Source organism: Bemisia tabaci, chromosome 2, assembly GCF_918797505.1.
Source record: "Bemisia tabaci chromosome 2, PGI_BMITA_v3".
Taxonomy (NCBI): domain Eukaryota; kingdom Metazoa; phylum Arthropoda; class Insecta; order Hemiptera; family Aleyrodidae; genus Bemisia; species Bemisia tabaci.
The window spans coordinates 42,956,189-42,978,666 of record NC_092794.1 but is presented as its reverse complement, the minus strand read 5'-3'; the positions used below and the strand labels follow the sequence as shown (position 1 = coordinate 42,978,666).

Below are 22,478 nucleotides of genomic sequence, written 5' to 3'. Positions count from 1 at the left end.
TGAAGTGCTTGAAAAAAAAAAAAAAAAATAGAGTGAAGAAAAAAATAGAGTCAGCAAGGAAATAAAACAAAGTAAAACGATAAAATAAATTTAAAAAATATAGTAAAGTAAAAAGTAAAATAAATACACGGACAAATCCAGGCAGATGGAAAATATCCTAGTTGCCCGTCCAACTCGACGTTAAATACCGGTTTTAAGTCACTAAAATACATCGTCTAGTGAAGCTCAATCGGTAGGGTCGTCGGTTAGTGTTAGGTAGGTCCCGGGTTCAATCCCCAAGGTGGATGAAAAATTTCTAATCTGCAAAATCGATTCAATAACATCCCAGTGGTTTCATTATTTTTATTTTTCATGGTTTCTAAAATTATTTCCACAATTAACCCTTTTCCACCATCCCCTAGCTGCGAACCCCTAAATTGATTCAATATTGGTGTAGTATTGTCTCAATATTGATATCCAAATACTTTCCCTTTGAAGTACTGGCACAGTATTCTCAGCCAAAGTATTGGCACAGTATTTATGCCAAAAGGAAAGATGGTGTACGATTTTAACATTGGCTCAATATTTAACCAATATTGGCCCAATGTTTGCATAAATACCAAAACAATATTGTTTAAATATTGGCTAAATATTCCTGTCTTATCTGGGAAGGCTGAAATAATGAACCGAAAATATGGTTCCTTGAACCGAAAGAGAGGTTACATAAACCGAACAGTACGGCTGACATTGAAAGTCGTACTTACAGCACATACCATCGAATTTTTTCTCTAAAAACATTTTTTTCCTTTTCCTTTGCACAAGAGTTTTCCTCGATTACGTTGACGCCGCTGCATATGTTTTAGATCTATTTACTCGGATGATGTTACACAACTTAAATTCATATAAATGTAGCCAATAAAAGATAACCGAGTAATTAAAAAAGAACCCTGGAAATCTGGAATTGCGAGCGCTGTTGCCACGTATCAACTGAATTCTTTTATTCTACGGTAACCAGCAACAAGTATACGCGCACTACGAGGCAACTTATTCCTGAACGCGGCGCCGCAAGTGCCATTGAGGATTCAGTGAGGAGAGGTGAATTTTAATTGCCGGACAAATTGCAAATGGATAGTATCGCGGGAATGGCGTTGCCGTAGCTAACGCGAAATTGAACGAATTTCTATACGAGCAGCGAGAAGGAGATAAAACTCGTCCGGAAAAGCGCAACCCTGTGCGGAAACTTTAATTAGGAGCAAGTTTAGTGAGCGTGGAAATGCTTGTAGCGCATACTACGGGATGAAGTTGTCGCTGTAAGTGATAAGTATCCCTTCGCCTTCTCATTGTTTTTTTTTTTTTTTTTTGTTTTTTTTTCGGCCAAATCCTTGAAGTGTCTTGAAGGGAATGTACATCCCAAAACGGAGGAGCTTGGACAGTGGCGAGGGAAGAAGCGCAAGGAATCGCAGATGATCCTTGACACTCCCACTCCCCAATTAGGATCGATTTTCCACAACTTTGTGCCCTTGACCCCGGGTTACCCTCATTTGGCAATGTCGATGTTCGGTGGCAATGATTTGGAGATCCCCCCCCCCCCCCGCAAGTGGAGTCCGCAGGGTCTCCAGTCGAACATTTTTCATTGCGTATCCCGTACAGATCGAATTTTAAGTGATCGTAGTTTTAGATTCCCATTCATTCTTATGGCCCGAGCACATCCCATTTTTCCACTCGCACATAGTTCCATTTGGCATAAACTCGTCCATATGTGGCCCTGTCAATATCGACTTCCGAAAAAGGAACCAAAATTCAGAGTGAGGAAAAAGTCATTAAAATTATTTTTTGGCGGGAAATTTTTCTTTGAGTTATCGTTTTGTTTATCAATTAAAATAATTTGCTCATTAACTGCCAACGGGCGATTTCGACGATTTTGCTGGCCACGAAGCGGCCTTTGGGGGTGCCCAGCGCCACGGGGGCTGGCCGCGTAGCGGCTAGATAGCAAACTCCCCGTTTACGCTGAAATGAAATATTTTGTACTCAAACCCTATGCACATGTCATCTGTAAACAGTCCGATTTGACCGAACTTTTTTCCCGGCACAACCGCGGTTGTGCGCAGCAGTCTAGCGGAGACGAACCTTGAGGACGGCGACGCGTGGATTTACCTTTAAGCATGGCGTTAAGCTAAGCGGCGTGATCGCGGATAAACGCGGTGAGTCACGGACGCGACTGCCTGGGTCCGCGGCGGCGGTCCGGCGGTGGCGGCGGTCACAATTCGGAAACAGTCCGAAGGAGCCGCGCGTGCCGGGATTAACTTTCCAGTGACGAAACCGAAAGTGTCCGCGAGCCTTCCGCAGCCGCCACCGATGACCGGTCCCTCCGTTTAATTCGCAGCCCCCCGAGCTCCCGAGCTCAATTAGGAGGATAAACCACGCCGAGCAAGTGCTCGCAGGAATTCGCGCGTTCGTTGCTTTTTAACGCGCCTTTGGGAGTTCCGAATTTCCCAGTTCGTCTCACTTCGTCCGCGGCGAGTGTCTCGCATGACAAACGACTCTTCCGACCTGTCCGTTAAGGTAGGAATCTCAATCAGCATGCCCTGTTTACCCACTTTGTACAGCTTTTATTGCAAAGGCTGGTGAATTGTTTAAGGGGGGGTGTTAGAAAAGGGAAGGGGTTGTTTAAGGGGGGGAGGGGTTGAGGGGTTTGGAGGATAAAATTCATAAGTGCAGTTTTTTTTAAAAAAATCGAGGTATTAGTGATTTCAACTAAAATTATGTAAGCTTGAAATATATTTTGTGAAAATTCAATGGTTAAATTAAATTTTTAATGTGTCCAAGTTTTAGGGGGGGGGGGGGGGTCGTGAGAAAAGGGTAAATAAGGGTTTAGAAGACAAGGTGCATAAGTGCAATTTCCTAAAGAATTGCAATTTTTAATTCTTTGGCCTTTCTTTCCCCAATAAATAGCGTGGACCTGGACCCAGTATTATTTTACCACCTTGTTACATTCAGTTCGAGCGACATTTTTTCGTGTTTCTTCATGGCGGCATTGTTTGTCGTTGTTTGCTGGCAATGTTTCTTGTTAAAAAGTAGAGATATGTCTGATTTTCAACGGACATTAATTTTGAAATATATTCTGTGGAAATTTACAAAATCCAATTTTTAAGCATAAAATGTGAATTTGAACTTTCTTCCCCTTATAGTTCCCTGTAATGGACCACTAGACAAGGTACGAACTTCAGCATTCTGATACATGTTTCTTAACCAAAATTTCACGTAGAACACGATTCGCACAACAAAAATTACCGAAATCAACTCCTTACGAAGATATTCAATGATTCTTGATGCGTGAATTCAAACCACCCGCTCATGAAAACTCAATGCTATACGTGATTCACATCACGCCCTGAACGTTATTATGACAGTCTCTGCGATATAAAAATCTGGCAACCTCAATCTTGACGCTTTGGCTCAGTTATAGCAAATTGCTAATAATTTGAACAACACATAGTGGGAAATGAACGTTTGCTCGATTGAGAGGCTCGCTGAAACCGTTGTGGTGCGCAATTTGATTCACGTAGAGTTTTGAGTTTCTTGTGAGCGGACCTTTCAAATTCCTCGTAACCAATGTGCAATAAAAACGTTAATATCTTCCTTAGGAGTTGATTTCAGTAATTTTCGTTGCGCGAATCGTGTTTCGCGTAAAATTCTGGTTAGGAAACGTGTATTAGAATGCTTAAATTCCTACCTTGTCAAGTGGTCTATTTTGAAAAGTTAAAAATGTATTCCCCGAAATTGCAATAAGTGGATTTATACGCCTCATCCTCTACGTCCCTGCTTAAAAGTGATGCACTCTCGGAATTTCAAGAGAGTTGCCCATAACAAACGACTCCACCGACCTATCCGTTAAGGTAGGATTAGCTTGTCCTGTTTACCCACTTTGTGCAGCTCCTATAGTAAACGCAAGCAAATTTTTTTTCTAAAAAAAAAAAAAAAAAAAAAAAAAAAAAAAAAAAAAGAGAGAGAGAGAGAGAGAAGGGTCAGTGAGGGGTTTGGAGGACAAGGTACCTACATAAGTGCAGTTTCTTAAAAGAGTGAGATATTGCTGATTTCAACTAAAATCGAGCTTGAAATGTATTCTGTAAAAATTCAACGGTTAAGTCCAATTTTTAAGCATAAAATGTGAGTTTGAATTTTTTTTTCCGCTGGATGGCTCGATGTAATTTTGAATCCATGAAATTTAAATGCCATGGAGATGCAAACGTCGGTCTTGTAAGGCATTTGAGTTTTGAAATGGAAACAAAGGACAATATACCGGATTAATTCTGAATAGAAACATAAGGATTGGTGTAGAAAAATGGTTGTATCTTAGTTCTCTGTGTTACCTTATGTTATCCTGTGTTGACTTCGTCAAGAACACGAGCTTTGCAGCATCGACTTCATGTCAAAAGTCGACGTCATCTCGCGAATGCAGATCAACACAACAACCAGAAATTTCTGAAAGTGTATAGAGACAGACAGAAAGTGCTTTGCAGTCGAGGTTTTTAAATACATTGATTATTATCGACAGCGATAAACCAGCTTTAGGATGAAAAATATCGGATTTTAGTTTTTAGTGTTAAAAGCTTCCTATTGCTCCCAAGAACATCGGGTCAAAGTTTGAAGGAATTCGCATTAAGTAATTAGGGTGTCATAAACGTTTGAATTAGCCTTTTTTCGAAGGTGGCAACAGTGCCGGCAAAATTTAAACACGTTTTTCTCAGAGTCTCAATTTATAATTCTCCGTCCTTAAAATGGTTCCAAAGTGTCAATTTTTTCTTTAATTTTTGAGTTTTATTCGAGCCGAATGATATAAAATCATCTCCTCTAAGCTGCGATGTGTACCATTTTGAGTGAAATCATTGTTGTTTTCCAAGGAGCTTTCCATTAACCATAATTAAATGTACTAAAAATCTTAATTCTCCCAATTATAATTTAATTTTATTAAATTATAATTAATTAAATTTTTCTGATATTATTTTTTTTAGATTGACCAAAAATTTTCGTGAGCTCGGGATTAAGTTTTAAATAATATTTGACATTATTATTACGATCACTTCATTAATGAATGAAGAAAAAAATGATATGTGTAATACTGAATGAGCGTTGTATGCTAGATTTTCCATTTCTTTTCCGGAAAAAATATAACATCCCTGTCTCCTATCAAAAACGAAGAATTGAAGATAGGTGATCAAGATATTCATCATCACCAAGATTAAATTTAAAACAACACTTCCCCATTTTTCTGTTTTTGAATAAGAAGAACTCAACATCAGACAAATGTATTTCCTCTTTTGACTTTTTGCACAAAACGAAGCTGCTAATCTTGGGTGGATATAATCCCTCCGCAGTTAATCCTTTCTGTCAGAGCTGTCCGTTATATTTCTTGCAAATGTGGGGGAGACTGATTTGGTTTGATGAATGAAGGAAAAAATATATTATTTGCACGGTATGCTTAAAAAGGTATCACCACTATATAAATAAAGCACCGTGCCGGAAGTTTGAATGACCAAAGGTGAGGTACGCTTTTCCCTCCTCTTTGCGCAGTATGTCAGCGTAATAAATAAAAACTATTTTGTAGTTGGCATGTGCTCCTTTCCTTAATGTTCTGCCGGAAGGTGATGAGTATTAATATACCTATGTAATTCAACGGTCAAAAGTTTACTGTGGCAGCCCTAGCAATATTTTTGGCACAGGACCTGATCGTGCTTCGAAATATAAAAAGATATCAAAATAATGCATGAGGATTATTTACAACGAACGTGCAAGAAGGATTGTGCAAAATTCGATGCGATATTGTTTCCTGTTCTGTTGCCAATTTTGAACACCTGCTGATCTCATGCCTTACATGACCAGCTCAACATTTGACCGTTTGAGCCATTATAATCTCTTCTAAGTAGAAGATTCAATTGAGCATTTGTTGTCACAAAAAACAGTGTCGCTGTGAACAGCTGAGCATTGACACACTTGTTGACATTTAACAAACCTTTTTTTATTAAAAAATAAAGAAAGGGCCGGGATGACCGATTATGGCTCTTATTTACAGAGATGAGGCTTAAATTAAATCGTGTGTCCATTGTCCGTGTGGTATAAAATCGTCGTCTCCCGGATGGAAGAACGTAAATCCATTCCAAGGTTGCAAAAATCGACTCAAGTAATTCAATTTTTTGCAAGAATGTACCTGTGCAAAAATTGCTTTTCTAAAATTTGTCTGATTTTTGCATGAGTTTGAGGGGAAAATCAATGAAATTTTGAGTTAGAAATTTCCAAGAATTTCCCAGTAAAAATGCAATTTGCAAGGGAATTTGTGGCAACATTGAAATGCAGTTACGTTTTTTCGAGAAGGGGATGACGATCTGTCTATTAATTGTCGATTAACCGGGAAATCTGACTTGTCAAACACGTCAATTTTGCGCAACTTACACAAGAGAGAACCAACTTCTGAGTATGCGTCAAGAAAAATAGGATGAAATTAAGCAAGAAAAACCGGGGGGAAAAATACCTCACTGTTATCGCCTGGGGGGGGGGGGGGGGGGAGGGCTTCAAGATGGTGAAATCTAGACTCCTTAGGGTTGATTCCCGATTCGCTCCCGCGATCTCCGACCTCAACTAAACCGAGAAAAAGCCTGACGCACGGGTGGCGCCATGATCTGTGGCTCGGTGCACTGTCACCAGCAAATATGTGGTTTTAAAACTGAGGCGCAAAATCACGTATATACTGGAGCAATCTGTCACAGCCTTTGGGGGATTGCACCAAGAAAAAGACGAGTTGACAGTTGAGGGTTTAGCTGGTGCGCACGCGCAAAAAAATAGTCGATGCTGCAGACAGAACTTTCTGTTCACAGGGCTCTTGCACTTTCCTTGTTAAACGTTCAAAACTTTTTTGTTATGAAAACAGAACTTCGGTCGTGAGGACAGAACTCTGTCCTCACGACGGAAACTTCTGTATGTAACAAAAAAGTGCAGGAGCCCTATGAACAGAACTACTTTTTTCAGTGAGCGCCACATTCTGTGGTGCATTGCCATTATTCTTGCCGAAATTCGGAGTAAAGAGCCACGATCTGTGCAGCTCAGTGCACCATAGGCGTATGGGTCAACCGATATTTATTGATTTTTTTCTCGTTAGTATTGGTGAAAGAGGTTTTGACGTTATTAATATTTGGATCCAATTCGATGTAATGGAGTCCTTAAAATGATGATATATACCGCTGAAATCGTCTACACTAACGTGTTAAGGAAGAACGCCGTATGAACATCCACATCCGAGAGTTGCCAAATTTCCTTCGATAAAATGTTTATTTTTGCGGAACGTTATGAATATTTTTCCTTGAAATTATCAGGGACTTCGGGTGAAATTGCGGACAAAATTATCTGAAAAATCGGAAGGAAAGTATTAATAAGTTTACCAGGAAATTCGTGTTTTATCAAAGGAGATTTGGGAACGCCCGGAGATTCATACGGCGTTTTTCCTTACCACGCGGCAGTACAGGAGGATGCTAAACTATAAATACATAAATTAATACTTTAAAGCGGTAATGACATGGGATTGGACATACGACAGGATGAAGCTGCAAAAATTGAAATTGCGCTGATCAACAATGCTTGGATCGCTTGACACAAAGCGATGCGTCTAGGCCGATTGCGCCTCGGCGATAATTTATCAATTACATAAGGCTGAACCGGTGATGATTTGTTCAATAACATCTTCGGTAGGAGGGCACAATGTCATTTACCTTTTCGTATCAAATCTTTCTTCCCCCATTGGATAATCATCTCGGTGAATGAGTCTTTCGTCATTTCTCCGCGTGATACGATGAGCAAGCTTTCAGCTCGACAAGGCCGCAACCGTGAGTTTTGCATACGGGGAAAATTCATTGAGACTCGGAATAAAATTCGGTCTCGTCGTCATCACTGTCCTGATAGTGCGATTATCCTACGGTTGTCAGATTGAGTGCAAAATCGACAATTTTCCCCGCAGACCCGTCGCGTCGCGAGAGGAATGAGAAGGGCGCATTCGCAAGGCACGGTTCGTTTGAACCAAAGTTAAATGAAAAGTCGATGCACTCATGATTTCTCTTCAGAACCTTGAAGTATGATGTAAACACATTACTTTAAGACCAAAACGAAAATATTCTGTCGAGCTCTCGGAAAATAAGGCCGATTTAAAGGTTTTTAGCCCTGAATCGGCTGAAAATTGCTGATTACGGAGCAAATATCCAATAATTATGGCTGTACCCTTTGTTTTTTGAAGTTGCGGGGGCATCGAGGGTAGGAAAAGGCCTTTTTCTTCCTTCAGCCCCCCCCGCCCCCTTCCATAAAAAACCATTTACACCTATGCATATGCATGCGCTCAAATTGATATGAATGTCTTGCTAGTTTGAGTCGGTGGATTGGACCCAAAGTAGAATACCGATGACCAAACTCGAAAATTGCACAATCGCTTATTGCAACGTTGCAGATTTCCTTCTATTATTTTTTACGGCCGAGAATTTTGCAGAATTTCAAGGAAAACTTCATTAGTTTTTTTTTACAATGACATTAAAATTCAGTGGAAGTAATTCTCTCAAATCTCTCCTATGGTTCGTCTATAAATAAAGAAAGTAGAAAAATATACAAGCAGAAACTCTGAAACGTCGCAATAAAGATGCGTTTAATATTTGAGTTTACTTTTCAATATTCTTTAAAATGTATTAAAAATACAGCACATATTTGAAGAAAAAATAGTCTTTTTCACGAAAGTAGAGGGTTAGTTATATTGAAAGCATTTGAATACTGTGAAAAGAAACAACAAGGTCTTGGCTTTTTTAGCGAGCAAGCCCCTGAGAGTGTCCATCAAGATTTTAAAGCCACATGGCTGAAATACAAAGTAGCAGAAACGAACCCTAACTATACTTAACTCGATTGCTACGCGCAGTTTGCGAGTACAATTCACTGCATTTGTAATCTTGTGGGTATAATCATCTTTACTTAAAATTATACTAGTATGCTTAATTATTTTTATAATTCCATCCTTAAATGATTTTATGCGATTTTTATATGACTTATGCTGCTTTGTCGTCCTGTATTCAATGTTTTCTTATATGCTTCCATTCACAGTAGATTTTATGCTTGATTGCTAAATTGCTTTTCTGCCATTCTAACATGCTTTATGCTTTGCCATATTTTGTATTCAAATGCTTTCAATATAACTAACCCTCTATTTTCGTGAAAAAGACTATTTTTTCTTCAAATATGTGCTGTATTTTTAATACATTTTAAAGAATATTGAAAGGTAAACTCAAATATTAAACGCATCTTTATTGCGACGTTTCAGAGTTTCTGCTTGTATATTTTTCTACTTTCTTTATTTATAGACGAACCATAGGAGAGATTTGAGAGAATTACTTCCACTGAATTTTAATGTCATTGTAAAAAAAAACTAATGAAGTTTTCCTTGAAATTCTGCAAAATTCTCGGCCGTAAAAAATAATAGAAGGAAATCTGCAACGTTGCAATAAGCGATTGTGCAATTTTCGAGTTTGGTCATCGGTATTCTACTTTGGGTCCAATCCACCGACTCAAACTAGCAAGACATTCATATCAATTTGAGCGCATGCATATGCATAGGTGTAAATGGTTTTTTATGGAAGGGGGCGGGGGGGGGGGTGAAGGAAGAAAAAGGCCTTTTCCTACCCTCGATGCCCCCGCAACTTCAAAAAACAAAGAGTACAGCCATAATTATTGGATATTTGCTCCGTAATCAGCAATTTTCAGCCGATTCAGGGCTAAAAACCTTTAAATCGGCCTTATTTTCCGAGAGCTCGACAGAATATTTTCGTTTTGGTCTTAAAGTAATGTGTTTACATCATACTTCAAGGTTCTGAAGAGAAATCATGAGTGCATCGACTTTTCATTTAACTTTGGTTCAAACGAACCGTGAAGGGGCACCAACGACGGGGGCACCAAATCTCTCGCAATTCTTATATTTGATCAAATGTCAGAGAACCCTTGTACATTCCTCTTTTTCTCCCTCATCCTCTTCTCCTTCTTTTCCTTCCTCATCTTCTTCTTCTTCTTCTGCCTCTACCTCTTCCTCCTCCTCCGATTCCGACTTTTCCTCCCCTTCTGATTCCTCTTCTTCCTCCCCCTCTGAGTCCTCTTCTTCCTCCTCATCTGATTCATCTTCTTCTGCCTCCTCTGATTCCTCTTCTTCCTCCTCATCTGATTCATCTTCTTCTTCCTTCTCTGATTCCTCTTCTTCTTTCTCCTCCTTTAATGCCTCTCCTTCTTCAGTGTCTTTACCTTCCTCTCCCTCCTTCCCTTCTCCCTTTCCTTCCTTTTCTTCTTCTTCCTCTCCTTTCTCTTATTCTTCTTTTTCTTTCTCTTCGTCTCGTTTTTCCTCTTTCTCTTCTTCTTCTTCCGCCTCTCTTTCTGCTTCATCTTCCTCTTCTTTCTCCTTTCGTTCCTCTTCTTCTTCCTCCCTCCACTCATCGGTCTGGGGAGAAAGGGGGAGCAAAATTTGCGTTGATGACAATTGAATATTTCCAAGGCCCTGTTTTCCCGTATCACTGCATTCGGAGAATGCGAATTTCATCACGAAATCTGGCAACGAGGAATGGAGGAGATGCGAACAGTTTTACGGCTGCGCGGTTTAGACCAGGCGGCATTGGCGAAATTGGGAGCGAAGAGCTCTCAAGGAAAGATTCCGCGGCACAAATATTTGTAACTACCCGAAAGGCCGTCCATCGTAGGAAAAGAGAGGTTTATTCATCAGTTTTTGTAGATAACGGCTTATCTCGATCAGATTGCAGTGATTTTTTTCCGTCTTCTTTTTTTCTCTCTCTTTTTATTTCGTCTTGTCGAAAACATGTGATGAGGAGAAAGGAAAAGTTCGGTCGTGAAGACCAAACATTTGGCGTTCAGAAGCGTCCTTGCGATTCAGATTGTTAAACCGTTCATTTTACGGGACTCTAAAATTTGGAGATGATGCATACACGACTGAACACACGGCTCACACGATCTCATAGTTCCATTTGACAAACCGAATGTTTAGTTATATGACTGAAAGCTCCGTTTGACACACTGAATGTTCGGTTGCACGATCCAAAAATTCCGTTTGAAAGATCGCTCAGGGAAGCAGAAAGAGCACGATCGGCCAATCGCAGATAGATCGCGGAGCAAATATGAAGGCATTTCAAGAAGGGTGACATACTCAACTCGTATGGGAAGAAAATAGATAAGCGCGCTGTTTTATGCGAAGAAAACTGTGAAATGTAACGTGGACAGCAATGTCAGAGCAACCTATAAAAATGCGGAGGCTGCCTCCAAAAATGTAAAGGCGAAGCATTTTCTGGACCCCTGGACCGAAGATTCGGTTTTACGAGCCGGAAAATCGGTCCGACGAACCAAATAGTTCTGCGTGATAATGAACGAGGAAAGTTCGACTCATATGAACTAAACTCTAATTTCGGTGTAAAAATTGAACTTCAAAGGAAATTAACATTTTTTGAATTAGCGTATTTAAATCCAGAGGAACCATCTCCATTATTGTAACCTGACCTCTAGAAGATTAATAAGAATATACTTACACACTTGCAGAACCTTGTCGAAATAGAGCTGGGTTCTTTCGATTCAAATACGTCCGAATACGAGAAGTGAGACGATATGAAAAAAGTTATATTTTCATTTTCTTCGAGTAGACACGTCTGATAAAAAACAATCATCGAAGTTTTAAAATATCTTCTCATTTCCTTCTTTTTCATCATGTTCTTCTCCTTCTTCTCCTTTCACTCCCTCTTCTTTTTCTTCCTCTTCTTGTGAGGGCAATTTTCTATTACATAATGCACTGATTTTCAATTGTTAAAACTAATTTTCCCTCTAAATCACTTTAATCTGAAGTTCGCGCCCCTCTGATTCACGCGTTGCGCAACACATGAACGGTCCCCAACGGAGACATCTCGAGAGACTCAAACGCACGGGTAAGAAAAGAGGCGGCTTATAAGTGAACCATTTACATTCAAAAGAAGTCCGCAACTGTAAAAATTCGTGAGTTCTAAAAGTCATGACAGGTGAAAATACAAGCATAGGCTTGAGGAAATGTGAGACTTGAACCCTTTTTAAAAATAAATTATTCGATCAGAGGGTTAAAAATGGTATCGTTTAATGAATATAATTATAAAAATCCGAAGATAGGAAGATTTTTTTAAATTCACGTATACGAACCAAATATTTGGTGTCATTCTTTGAAGTTTCCAAAGAATTTTCCTATCAACAGCACAGAAGTTTAAAAGAATTGACTTTTAGTAATTTGCCTTTTAAAACAATAAAAGTATGACAGGAAGTCTGCAACGTCACAAACCGAAAAACGTGGTTTGATAGTTGCACCGTCGATTTTTTAATCATGATTAGAACATAAAGGTCATCACTTCTTTGACCTTTCATGGCATTTTAGAATTTTGCGTGACAACGCCTTTTGAAGGAATTACCTCAAATTTTTCTTTTGTCTATTCATTTTTTGCATCTCAGGTTTTCCACACTCTCGGTAAACTCTGAAAGCAGCATCTTGCTCGGGGAAGGGAACGCGTCATAAATCGAGTTCATGTCTCGACGAAGTATTTTTCTCATGATTTAAACGATTAAGATGACTCCGATAGGATCTTAATTATTAGCACGTGTTATGCAGTCATTTACAGAAGTCAGCGCGACGAGGTAAATTCTTAAATTCCTTTCGGTAACAGAGCCGTTACGCGTGGTCGTGTGATCTATATTTCCCTCTCTTTTATGTAACGTTTCCCAGAGTTGTCGCACGCTTTTATTTCAGACAAAGATACCGAGCTGAAAACTAGATTCGCTCGACGTTATGAACCGGGGGAAAAAATGGCAGAAAACGGATGATGGCAAGGTCATGGTTACGGAAAGGAATTTACACAGAGCACGTGCGATGATCTCTAATTTTAACTCGCACGTTTTTACACATTGAACAATTTTTTTTTTTTATATAAATGATCGGAGGCATATTTCCCTCGCTTCTTTTCATTGAATAGTGCCCGGGATTAGCAATAGGTACCTATCCTAATAAAGTCGATCAGCATGGTATCAGTATGATATCAGTGTGGATTGCGTATGATATTGGCATGATATCAGTACGATAGTACCATGATATCAGTACGATATTACCATGATATCAGTATGGTATTACCATGATATCAGTATGATTTTACCATGATATCTGTATGATATCAGCATATCATATTATTATTATCTTTTTATTTTTAGCAGTGAGAAAGTTGAAAATGCGAAAAGTTAAAATGACCTCAGGACTGCAGTCTAAAAATAGTGAAATCTCCGGCTTTTAGGAGGCTATTACTAACCTTCCCTTCTTGTCCATTCACTGGAAAAAAACAAATTGGATTTAGGGTCCAGACTCTTAAAAACATCGACGAGAAAAAGTACTCTTGATTCAATCAGAATCTAGCTTAAATCAAGAACCAAGCCTCTTAATTTAAGCGGATTTCGTTTTGATTCAAGCAAAAATCCGATTGAATCAAGAGTATATTTTCTTGTCAATGTTTTCGATGTGTTATTTTTTCCAGTGTTACAACCACACGCTTCATTTCGGTTTTGTCTTCTTTGTCTATCGCTATGTCGATCAATTTTAATAATCAGCTAGGTGATGGACGATTTTCCTTTAAATTTTTAAAGTATGACCCAGAAAATGACCATTTGAGGGCGCGATGATGCGCATTTCGGAGACCGAGGTCACCTTTTATTTAAGTATTGAATATGATATTAGTCAGCGTATGGATGAATAAGACGAGATGGTGATGTGGACCAGGAAAGCTATGAAAATACCCTATAGAAATAAGTTTCGCTTTCAACCGCACGTGATTCCCGGCGAACGTAAAAACCATCGACACGGTCGCGTGCCGGTGGCGCGGAGGCGGACTTGGCCGGAAATTTACGCACGGTGGAAGGTGCGAGTCATCCCACGACTACTTATCCAAGCTCATCAAGGGATTCAGAAGGGGATTTTCCCGCTAATTTAATTACTTGTTAGGTTATCGCCCCGACTGCAAAAATGTGAAATATCTCGAGGTAATAGCCTGTGAGTTCCCGGGAGCTTACACATTTTATTTTTACGATTGAATTCAGAGGTTATTCCCGCATAATTTGCCTCCGAAAAATTCGAAAAATTGACGGTACGCTAAGAATATATACTCGTCGGATACGAGGAGTTGAGGTAAAGTTGCCGACAATGTTTTTGGCAACTTTTTAACTATATCTGTAGAAGTTTTGGGAAAATTTATCATTTGATTATAGGAAGTTTGCATAGAGATTAAAGTTTGACAATAAGAATTGATGGTCAATTTTACCATTTTGAATGACACTATTGCTGCGATATTCATTTTAATAGGTAATCGTGCGAGCATTGCCAATGAAGAATTATTCTGTTAGGACTCATGCCTTGTTACAGAAAAAAGGTGGACAATTTGCATTTTTCAAGTATTTTGCCGAAACTAAAATGGAATTTTGCGTATGTCATATCAGGCAATATCGCAAACTGGCGCAAAAATAAAATTGAAGCAACAACATTGCTTTGCCGGGTGAGTAGACAAAAAATGAATTAAAGGAACCACGAGGAATGTTACTTCATCAATAAATTTAAATATATAAACCTTATTTAAAAAAAAGGTAAAAAAAAAAAATACTTCTAAGGAAACATCAACATGATCCCTGATAAAAATAGAAAATCTTTCAAAATATCTTGTTAGCGTCTTGTAAGCGTCCAAAATCATATTCGGTAATTTAAATTCATAAGACGCGTAACGCATAACGCCCTGGGCGCGCGAAGCGCTTCGGTGGGGGAGTTGGACCGCGAAGTGGTCAGAGGGAGCAGCCCACTAATTAACTCATATATTAGGTATTGGCATTCAATGTTTTAAGTCAGTTGAGTCGTATTCTCCTCGCCCGAGAAAAGAGATGAGAAACAAAAGTAACGTAGGTCAAAGTATGTAGCAATTGGAAATAAACTTGAGCATCCGGCAAATAACTAGAATTTGGTGTCACAAGTCCGTTAGTAGTCCATTCAAAGGTTGTTTGGGCGTTCACTACGACTACTTTTATGTAATGCCTCTAGCCTTGGTGGGATTCTGTTCGACTGATGTGACAGCTAGGAGCGAGGAGTCTTTCGTCCTGATTGAGTTTTGCACGCTTTTACAAATTAAGACCTAGGAGCGTACCGTCGAGCGGTAGCTCCATAGCTTTCATGGTCATTCTAGGAGTACTTCGAATTGAGTTTAGTTTTTGGTGAGGAAATCGAACCGTTACGAGTACGATGTCTCTTCCTTAACCATCTCGTCGCTACATTCAGGACATGGACAACGGGAGATCCCTCACTGACCTCTAGGCGACGGGTGGAAACTTTTAATGTTGGGGATCCATTACTTTCTTATGGACAATTTATGGGAGCAACAGTCTTCACTCTTATTCCGGCTGTTCATCTACCTACGAGGTACATGTTGAGTTTCGGATGACTCTTAAGCGTCCAGCCCATCTTCAAACTGGGGCTCTCAAACTGGCATTAATTTTTCAATTTCTCGGCCATTTTTGAACAAAATTCCTTGAAAATTCACGATCTGATTGTGATGTGCCCCGAAGACATCGGTTACTTTCAAAGACCGTCGGGCCGACGATCTTTGAAAAGTAACAGTCAACAGTTCCATTGATGAACCTCTTTGAAGCCCCTAGTTTGAAGGTGGGCTGGACGCTAAAGAGCCAAACAAGTTTGCAAAACTTCGGTATGTTCGCGAAACGAAACACCCAACACGTTTTTCAACATTGTACGATGTACGTACCTAGGTCAACCAGTTGAATGTTGTAGTCCCGAAATTAAAAGCTTCCACCATTACCAAGGTATCAATGGAGAGTCTCTCTTTGTCTCTAGTTCTGGAGGTCAATTGTGGGTCTTCTTGTGTGAACCTCTGCGGGAAATGGGATTTTGTTTCACAGTAGCAGAATTTTGGTTTTCCAATCATGTGCTATTATTAATAGTATAATAAGTCACTCCAGATAGTACCGAGAGTAACTGGCCTGAGGCGCGAACTGAAGTTCATTCAAACTATCAAATGACTCGGGAATCACGTTAGATAGCGTGGCACGTGATAGAGATCACGACAGGTGCAGGTTCTTGTCCTCAACCTTGGCCACACGCGGGCATTGCGCGCATGCGCGCAACCACACGCTGCGCGTCTCCTCCACTCGCATTCAATCATTTGAGCCGCACTTTTATGGGCTTTTCATACTGGATCCCTGATAAATAGGAACAAAGGTACCGCACATCCCGGAACAAGATCTACTCATATAGGCCGGTCATTTCCAAAACCACTGTAAATGAATGGAGGGGCTTGAGGACAAGGCGCGTAAGTGCAGCAGTATTTGAAAAAATGAATATTCATGATTTCAAGTTAAACTAGTTTTAATGCATATTTTGTGAGAAATTCGCTCCCAAATTTCAATTTTTACGCATCAAAAAGTCAGTTTGAACTTTCTTTTTCGCCATAAGGATCCACGTAATTTCGAAACTTCAAACACGTATTTCTTGCAATAGCAAAAAGTGCACTTATGCACCTTGTCCTCCAGGCTCCAAGCTCCTTAATTGGCTAAAGAATGATTAGCGTAGGTACAAAAACAAAACAAAACAAAAACAAAACAAAAAATGATGAAAAATGCAAAAATACCAATAATATAATATGGAAATGAGAATCTCTCTACGCGTGACGTCAGCATTACTGCCGCGGAAAGCAGAAACCTGGGAGTCAATAATTTTCCTAGGGGCGAAGTCCACTTTTTATTGATGAGTCATTCCAATTTCTTACTTTTGAATCGTTTGAAACCCTCTGAGATTCGAAAAGAAACTTTATTCACTGTTTTTATTTTATGAATTGAGGAAGCGACATTCCCGCACCAGCTGGGTCAATCAATTAAAACTTGATTATGATGATGTTCAGCTTGCTTGAAACGCGTCCGCGTGAAATGGAACAATCCGTCGCAAGTGAGTCTTAAACTAAATTTTAAATTTTAATAACATTTCAATGTAGGCATGTACAGAAACTAGCGTTCAGGGCTTTAATTTAGCCGCATTCGCGTTTTTATATTTTTAAAGTCAGTACCGCTTGAGCCATTTAATGGTATAAACATGCAGCTATATGGCTGAAGCAGATTCAACTTTTAAAATCATTCGAAAAATATGAAAACGCAAATTTAGCAAAGTCGAAACCCTGAACGCGGAAATCTAAGGCTTCCTTTCGACGCACTAAGAAAGTTTCAAAGAGTTTAAAAAATAAGGAATTTTAAATATTCATTAATTATATGTGATCTCCCTCTATAAGAAAAGCACTGTTTCCGATATATTTCTGGTTTTCGCGGCAGTAAGTAATGCTCGCGCGTCATTATCGGGTACGTAACTTGGCAACACCGCATGAGGGGGTGCAATTCTTTGAGGGAGGGTTTGAAACTTTTGAGGACACCCATTTACATGTCAACGACTAACATACATAGAATTTTAACTTAATTTGACCAGATGGCGGTGGGTTTTGGTGGTCACACATTGGCTTGTTGCCGCCATTTTACCCTTAAAAATAGAAAAAGTCGAATTTAAAAAAATCGGCCCCACTTACAATTTGGCGGTTTTCAATCCCTCAATCTTGAGACCTTCCTTGACACTTTTATCCAAAAAAATCGCGGGTGGATCATCAGAGAAATTAAATTTTTTTAAAACGAACCGTGACGTCACGATCTAATGGACAGGGTGACCGTGACCCTGCGTGGGGAAATCGACGGGCGGGGAAATGACTGTCCTATACTGCCGTGATAGCGAAGAGAGCAGTAAGTGTACGCTAGGATGAACCTTGAGACCCATTAAAGCATGTGCTAACCATGGCTCATACAGAAATGCACCTACTCTCTTTGCTATCACGGTAGCAGATATATGAATAGATCTCGCCCCGGAATGTGGACCGATGCTACAGCGAAATAAGATGAGCATGCAGTGAAGGTTATGCATCGGCACGATTTTATTTTGGAAGAATGAACCACCATACTTGCGGTTATTTTCCGCGAGCGGATCAGCGGGTGTGTTTACGTAATGAAGTGGTCATAGGTAATTTGGAGCTACAATCGAGTCGAGTCGAAAATCGTCGAATTTGGCGATTTGGTTCACTTTTTGATCCTGGATCCACAGGATCACACAGCAAAAAAATTTTGGAGATCCCGCACTGGTGTGGTGAAATGGTTTTTGGAGTTAAACCCTTACAAAGGGTTACGCGACGCGCACATCACATCGCCGCGAGGGGAAGATGTTCGAAACGCCTTCAATTTATGTGCAGGCAACACAGACATCCGTCAAAAACGAATATAATCGCATCAAGATGTCTGTTCTCAATCAGCTCCGTGCTTTTACAAATAATAGATTATTGCATATTTTTTCATTTTTTCTTCTTGTTTCTCCTCTTCTTTCTTCTTTCTTCTTTTTTCTGTGTAAGTACTCCATCGGTAGAACATTACTTGCAGCACTTTTTCATCCGCTTCCTCAGCACGAAAAAAATTCTCAACGCAAATTCCTCTGCATGTTTTTCCCCCTATTTTTTTCTTTACTTTTTAAAGACGCATTTTACTCAGAATGTCCTTAATCTGTAAATATTCGATAGTTTCTTGCTAAATTGGATTACATTTTGCAATAAGGAACTACAATCTCTGTGTCACTCACAAAAGCACTATCTCCACGTGGAAACTAGTAGGCACATTTGTTGTTTCTAGAATGTGTCAGAAATTACACAGTTCCTAATTGCAAAATGTATTCTAAATGGTCGTTACTTCTTTTTAACCACAATAGATCATATAAATGAGTTGAATGGTACGCAGTCTAAGAAAATAAATAATGGGGAAAAACAGAGCTAAATGATCAAGCGGTTTGAGGTGACAGTTTAAGTCCACTGATTTGATGCACCATAAGATTTACTGAGCTAATCCATAGTATGAGCTGACTTATCCGAAGGCCAAGCTCAAGGTTTCAATTTTCCTGATGGCACCAATCGAAGGATTAGAGTTGGACCTTGCTGCGACGGAAGTCTAGGGCGAGAGGAAGAGAAAGAGATGGGGAGGGGGGAGTGGAGTGGAGCAGAGAGAGTGCATTCTTAAACCCAAAAAGACTCCAGCGAAGGAAACTCGTCGGTCTTGCGAATTCCATATTCCTCCGAAACATGTGCACTCAGATCTTGGTGGTCTTAGCAGTATACTGAGAAAAAACCATGGTTAAAATTATCATACTAGTGGTATTTTTACCGCGACGGTAATCAGATTATCACTTTATAGTTAAAGTAACACTTTATCGGTCATATAGGTAGCTACCACCAATAAGTTGAACTCATATGGATCACCTTCAATATAGTAATTTTAACCATAGTTTTTCTTAGTGTGTAGGAATTAGCACCCATTCTTAAACCCCCCCTCTTTTTTCTCCCTCTTTATTTTCCCCTTATCCTCCCATGATGCATGCGCAAAGTCTCGCTCTAGAGAAAAAATGATTTTTTAGGATTTATTTATAGGAGTGATTTTGGCGGAACCTGGGACGAAAAGAAAAAAGAAAGAGAAAATGGGGGAAAAAACATTCGAACAGTAATAGACTTCGAAGATGGATTTGCATGATAAATCGGGACTCCTCATACAGCGAAAACCTAAGCGTGAGAAAAATATCTATGAATCAAATCATGAGGGTATTACACTGAGTGGATTGAAGTCACGCACAATATTAATTACCACATTTGAATGTAATCGGATCGGGAAAGGATAGGCGGATCTAGGGGAGGGGGGGGTTCTTAAGGGGCATACCCCCCCCCCCTCGGTCGCCCGAAAAATAGGAGGAAGAAAAAGAGTAGAAAGAAAAGAGGGAAGGAACAGAGGAAAGAAAAGGGAAGGACGCTTGTGATTGGTAATTATTCATGACATAATTGACTCAAACTGCACATTTGATACTTTAAAATTTCAAAAAATTTCTGGAGAAGCCCCCCTGCCCCCTGTCCCTCTTCCGCCCCCTCCGTTCGAGGTGGCTGGGTCCACTTATGCGCGGTAAAGCAATGGTCACTTTGACCAGATCAAGAACTGATCGCAGGAATTCCCTCTTCCTCATCCTCGCTGGTCCCTTTTCACGCTCCTTCGTTCGAAACTGGTTTCATCGTTTTATTTTGACCGCAAATGCTGCGGCCCGATGACTCACCAAAAAACGGGTAGCGAGGAAAAACCGAAATAAAGGTATGCGCGGGGAACGAGCTGGTCCGAGTCGCGATGTGTGAAAAAAGCAAAACAAAACACAGATACACGCATTCTCACGACTACCAGTTTCACTGACCACCTTTTTCCGTGAAATCCGGGCCGTAATGTGTCGGAGCCTAAAGCACACCGCCGGTCCGCGGGTCGATGGGTGGAAACCCCCGCGGGTTTCCCGCCAACCGCACTGTCTCTCGGCCGCAAAACCGCATACCTACATAGGGTTTACGCTTGAGTTGCGTGGTTCTTAACCAAGAGGGCGATGCGGTGGTTGCGACCGCCCCGTCGGGCGAAGAAAAGAATAAAACAGCCCGCGCCGAGGACAGAAGCTTTCATATGCGTGCGATTAGCCATCGAGACGCTTTCCGTCGGCTGCGCTCCGATGCAAGTTTCGTTTTTCCGTTTGTTTTGTTTACGTTTGACGCGAACGGAGCGGCGGTGAGTGGTGAAGTTCGTTGACGGCGATTGAATGATCGACTGACCTACTGATCTTGAAGTGACGTCATTCGCGTGATAGTTTGTGACGTTGTTGTGGTGTCGCCGTGACGTGATCGAGGTGTTTTTGGTGTGGGTGTGCGCTCTCGCTGCTGATCGAGAACTGATTTATCACTCTAAAATAAACCCAAAGTGTTCGTACTTGATTAATGATTTATTACCCTTAAATTGAAGCACAGCGAGTGCTGTAGCAAAAATTGATGAAATCGGGACAGCAAAGTTTTTTTTACAAACATATGAAAGTTATAGATTCTGTCCGAAAACAGCGTGAAAAAAGTTAACGTAAATGTACTTAACGAGCGCGCGTTCTATGACTCGTTTCTTACCTACGCGCTTCCAATCCGGAAGCTGCGGTTAATCATTTAGAATTTATTTTACTGGAGCAACGCATGAAGTGTATGTCCTCTCCATCGGTCGTGGAACTTTGAATCTTCAAATCTAAAATTACAACAAATACCCGATCAAAAGCTAATGAGATTGGAATGCGAACATTTTTGAATAAAATCCATTTAAAAAATTGCGAGGAGAATCAACATGTTTAGTACAAAGCGATTGTAAATGGGAGAGTTCAGTATTCTGAAGGTTTTAAGTTGAAGAAAAGTTACAAGCAAAGATAAAATAAATTATGGACAGGACTAAGTTGAAATAATAAAAGTGATAAAATAGTAGGTTTCGCGCCAGAAAAATATTCGTGTTATTGGATGTTCCGAAAGTTCATGGAAATTTGTTTATCTCTGGACTAAAACCAGGAATTTAACGACTTATCAACAGGAACAAGAACTTGAAGCAATGTTGGTGAGTTTCGAACATTCTACTCTTCCATCCTTGAACTTCCAGTAATCTGTGACTTTTGATGTCCTTAGATGATTTGTTAAAAGCTGAGAGATAAGATTTGAAAATCCACTGAAGAAATTTGAAATACAGGTACAATTGATTATTATTGAAAAATTTGGGAATGTTCACGCGCGCGCTCATGGCACGATGGTACGAAAATGTGGCGGCGAGATGAAATTTTCTGATGAAAACTAAGGAGAGAGAACAGGAAGGGACACTTTCGCACCATTTAAACAAATCAGGATATTATATCCCACACCCATCCCGATCCGTGACAACGTGTCGCTGCGAGCAGTGCTTTATAGGCTAGAATGACCGGTGCGCCTTCAATTTTTAGCATGCAACACGCATGTCCACAGAGCACGAATAGTTGTATCAAAGCACCAGTATGTACTATGTAGTTCTCCGATACTAATACTGAAGAGTTAAGAAAAAACGCCATTTGAACCCTTGAGCGTTGCCTAATTTCCTCCCATTAAGTACAAATTTACTGACAAACTTGAAAGCTCCTGATATATTATTTCTCTGCACGTGTTTAAGCCAATAACTCCAAGGAAACAAAGGTAAAAAAAGTTAGGTTCATGACTTTCCTCAAAGACAATGTTCTACCAGAAGAAATTTAGCAACGTCTGGAGCTTCATATGGCGTTTCCCGCCGCTACAAACTTGCTTTGGCGAAATCCAAGCCCGTCCTGGGTGGTCTAGAACATCCTGTATAGACTCTCAGCTGTATCACGATCACTAGATCGTATTGTCAAAAACAGTCTTAATCCCCCAGTAACATCAACTAATGAAACTATCGTACCTCAGAAAATAGAAAAAGGATCGATTCAAGTTGTTTTTTTTTTT

General features: G+C 40.0%; 1 protein-coding gene across 2 annotated transcripts in view; it reads left to right on the top strand.

Moving 5' to 3' along the window:
• Window positions 1-2,158: 2,158 nt before the first annotated feature.
• The window catches only part of LOC109040083 (uncharacterized), a 46,212-nt gene continuing 25,892 nt past the window's right edge, over window positions 2,159-22,478 (top strand). The window contains exon 1 of one of the 2 annotated variants that reach the window (XM_019055878.2): window positions 2,159-2,541. In XM_019055878.2, the coding sequence (XP_018911423.2) occupies window positions 2,509-2,541 (33 nt within the window). In that variant the 5' untranslated portion in view covers window positions 2,159-2,508. Of the gene's footprint in view, window positions 2,542-20,637; window positions 21,592-22,478 lie in introns of those variants that run through there. The other variant, XM_072297346.1, reaches the window with a different exon arrangement.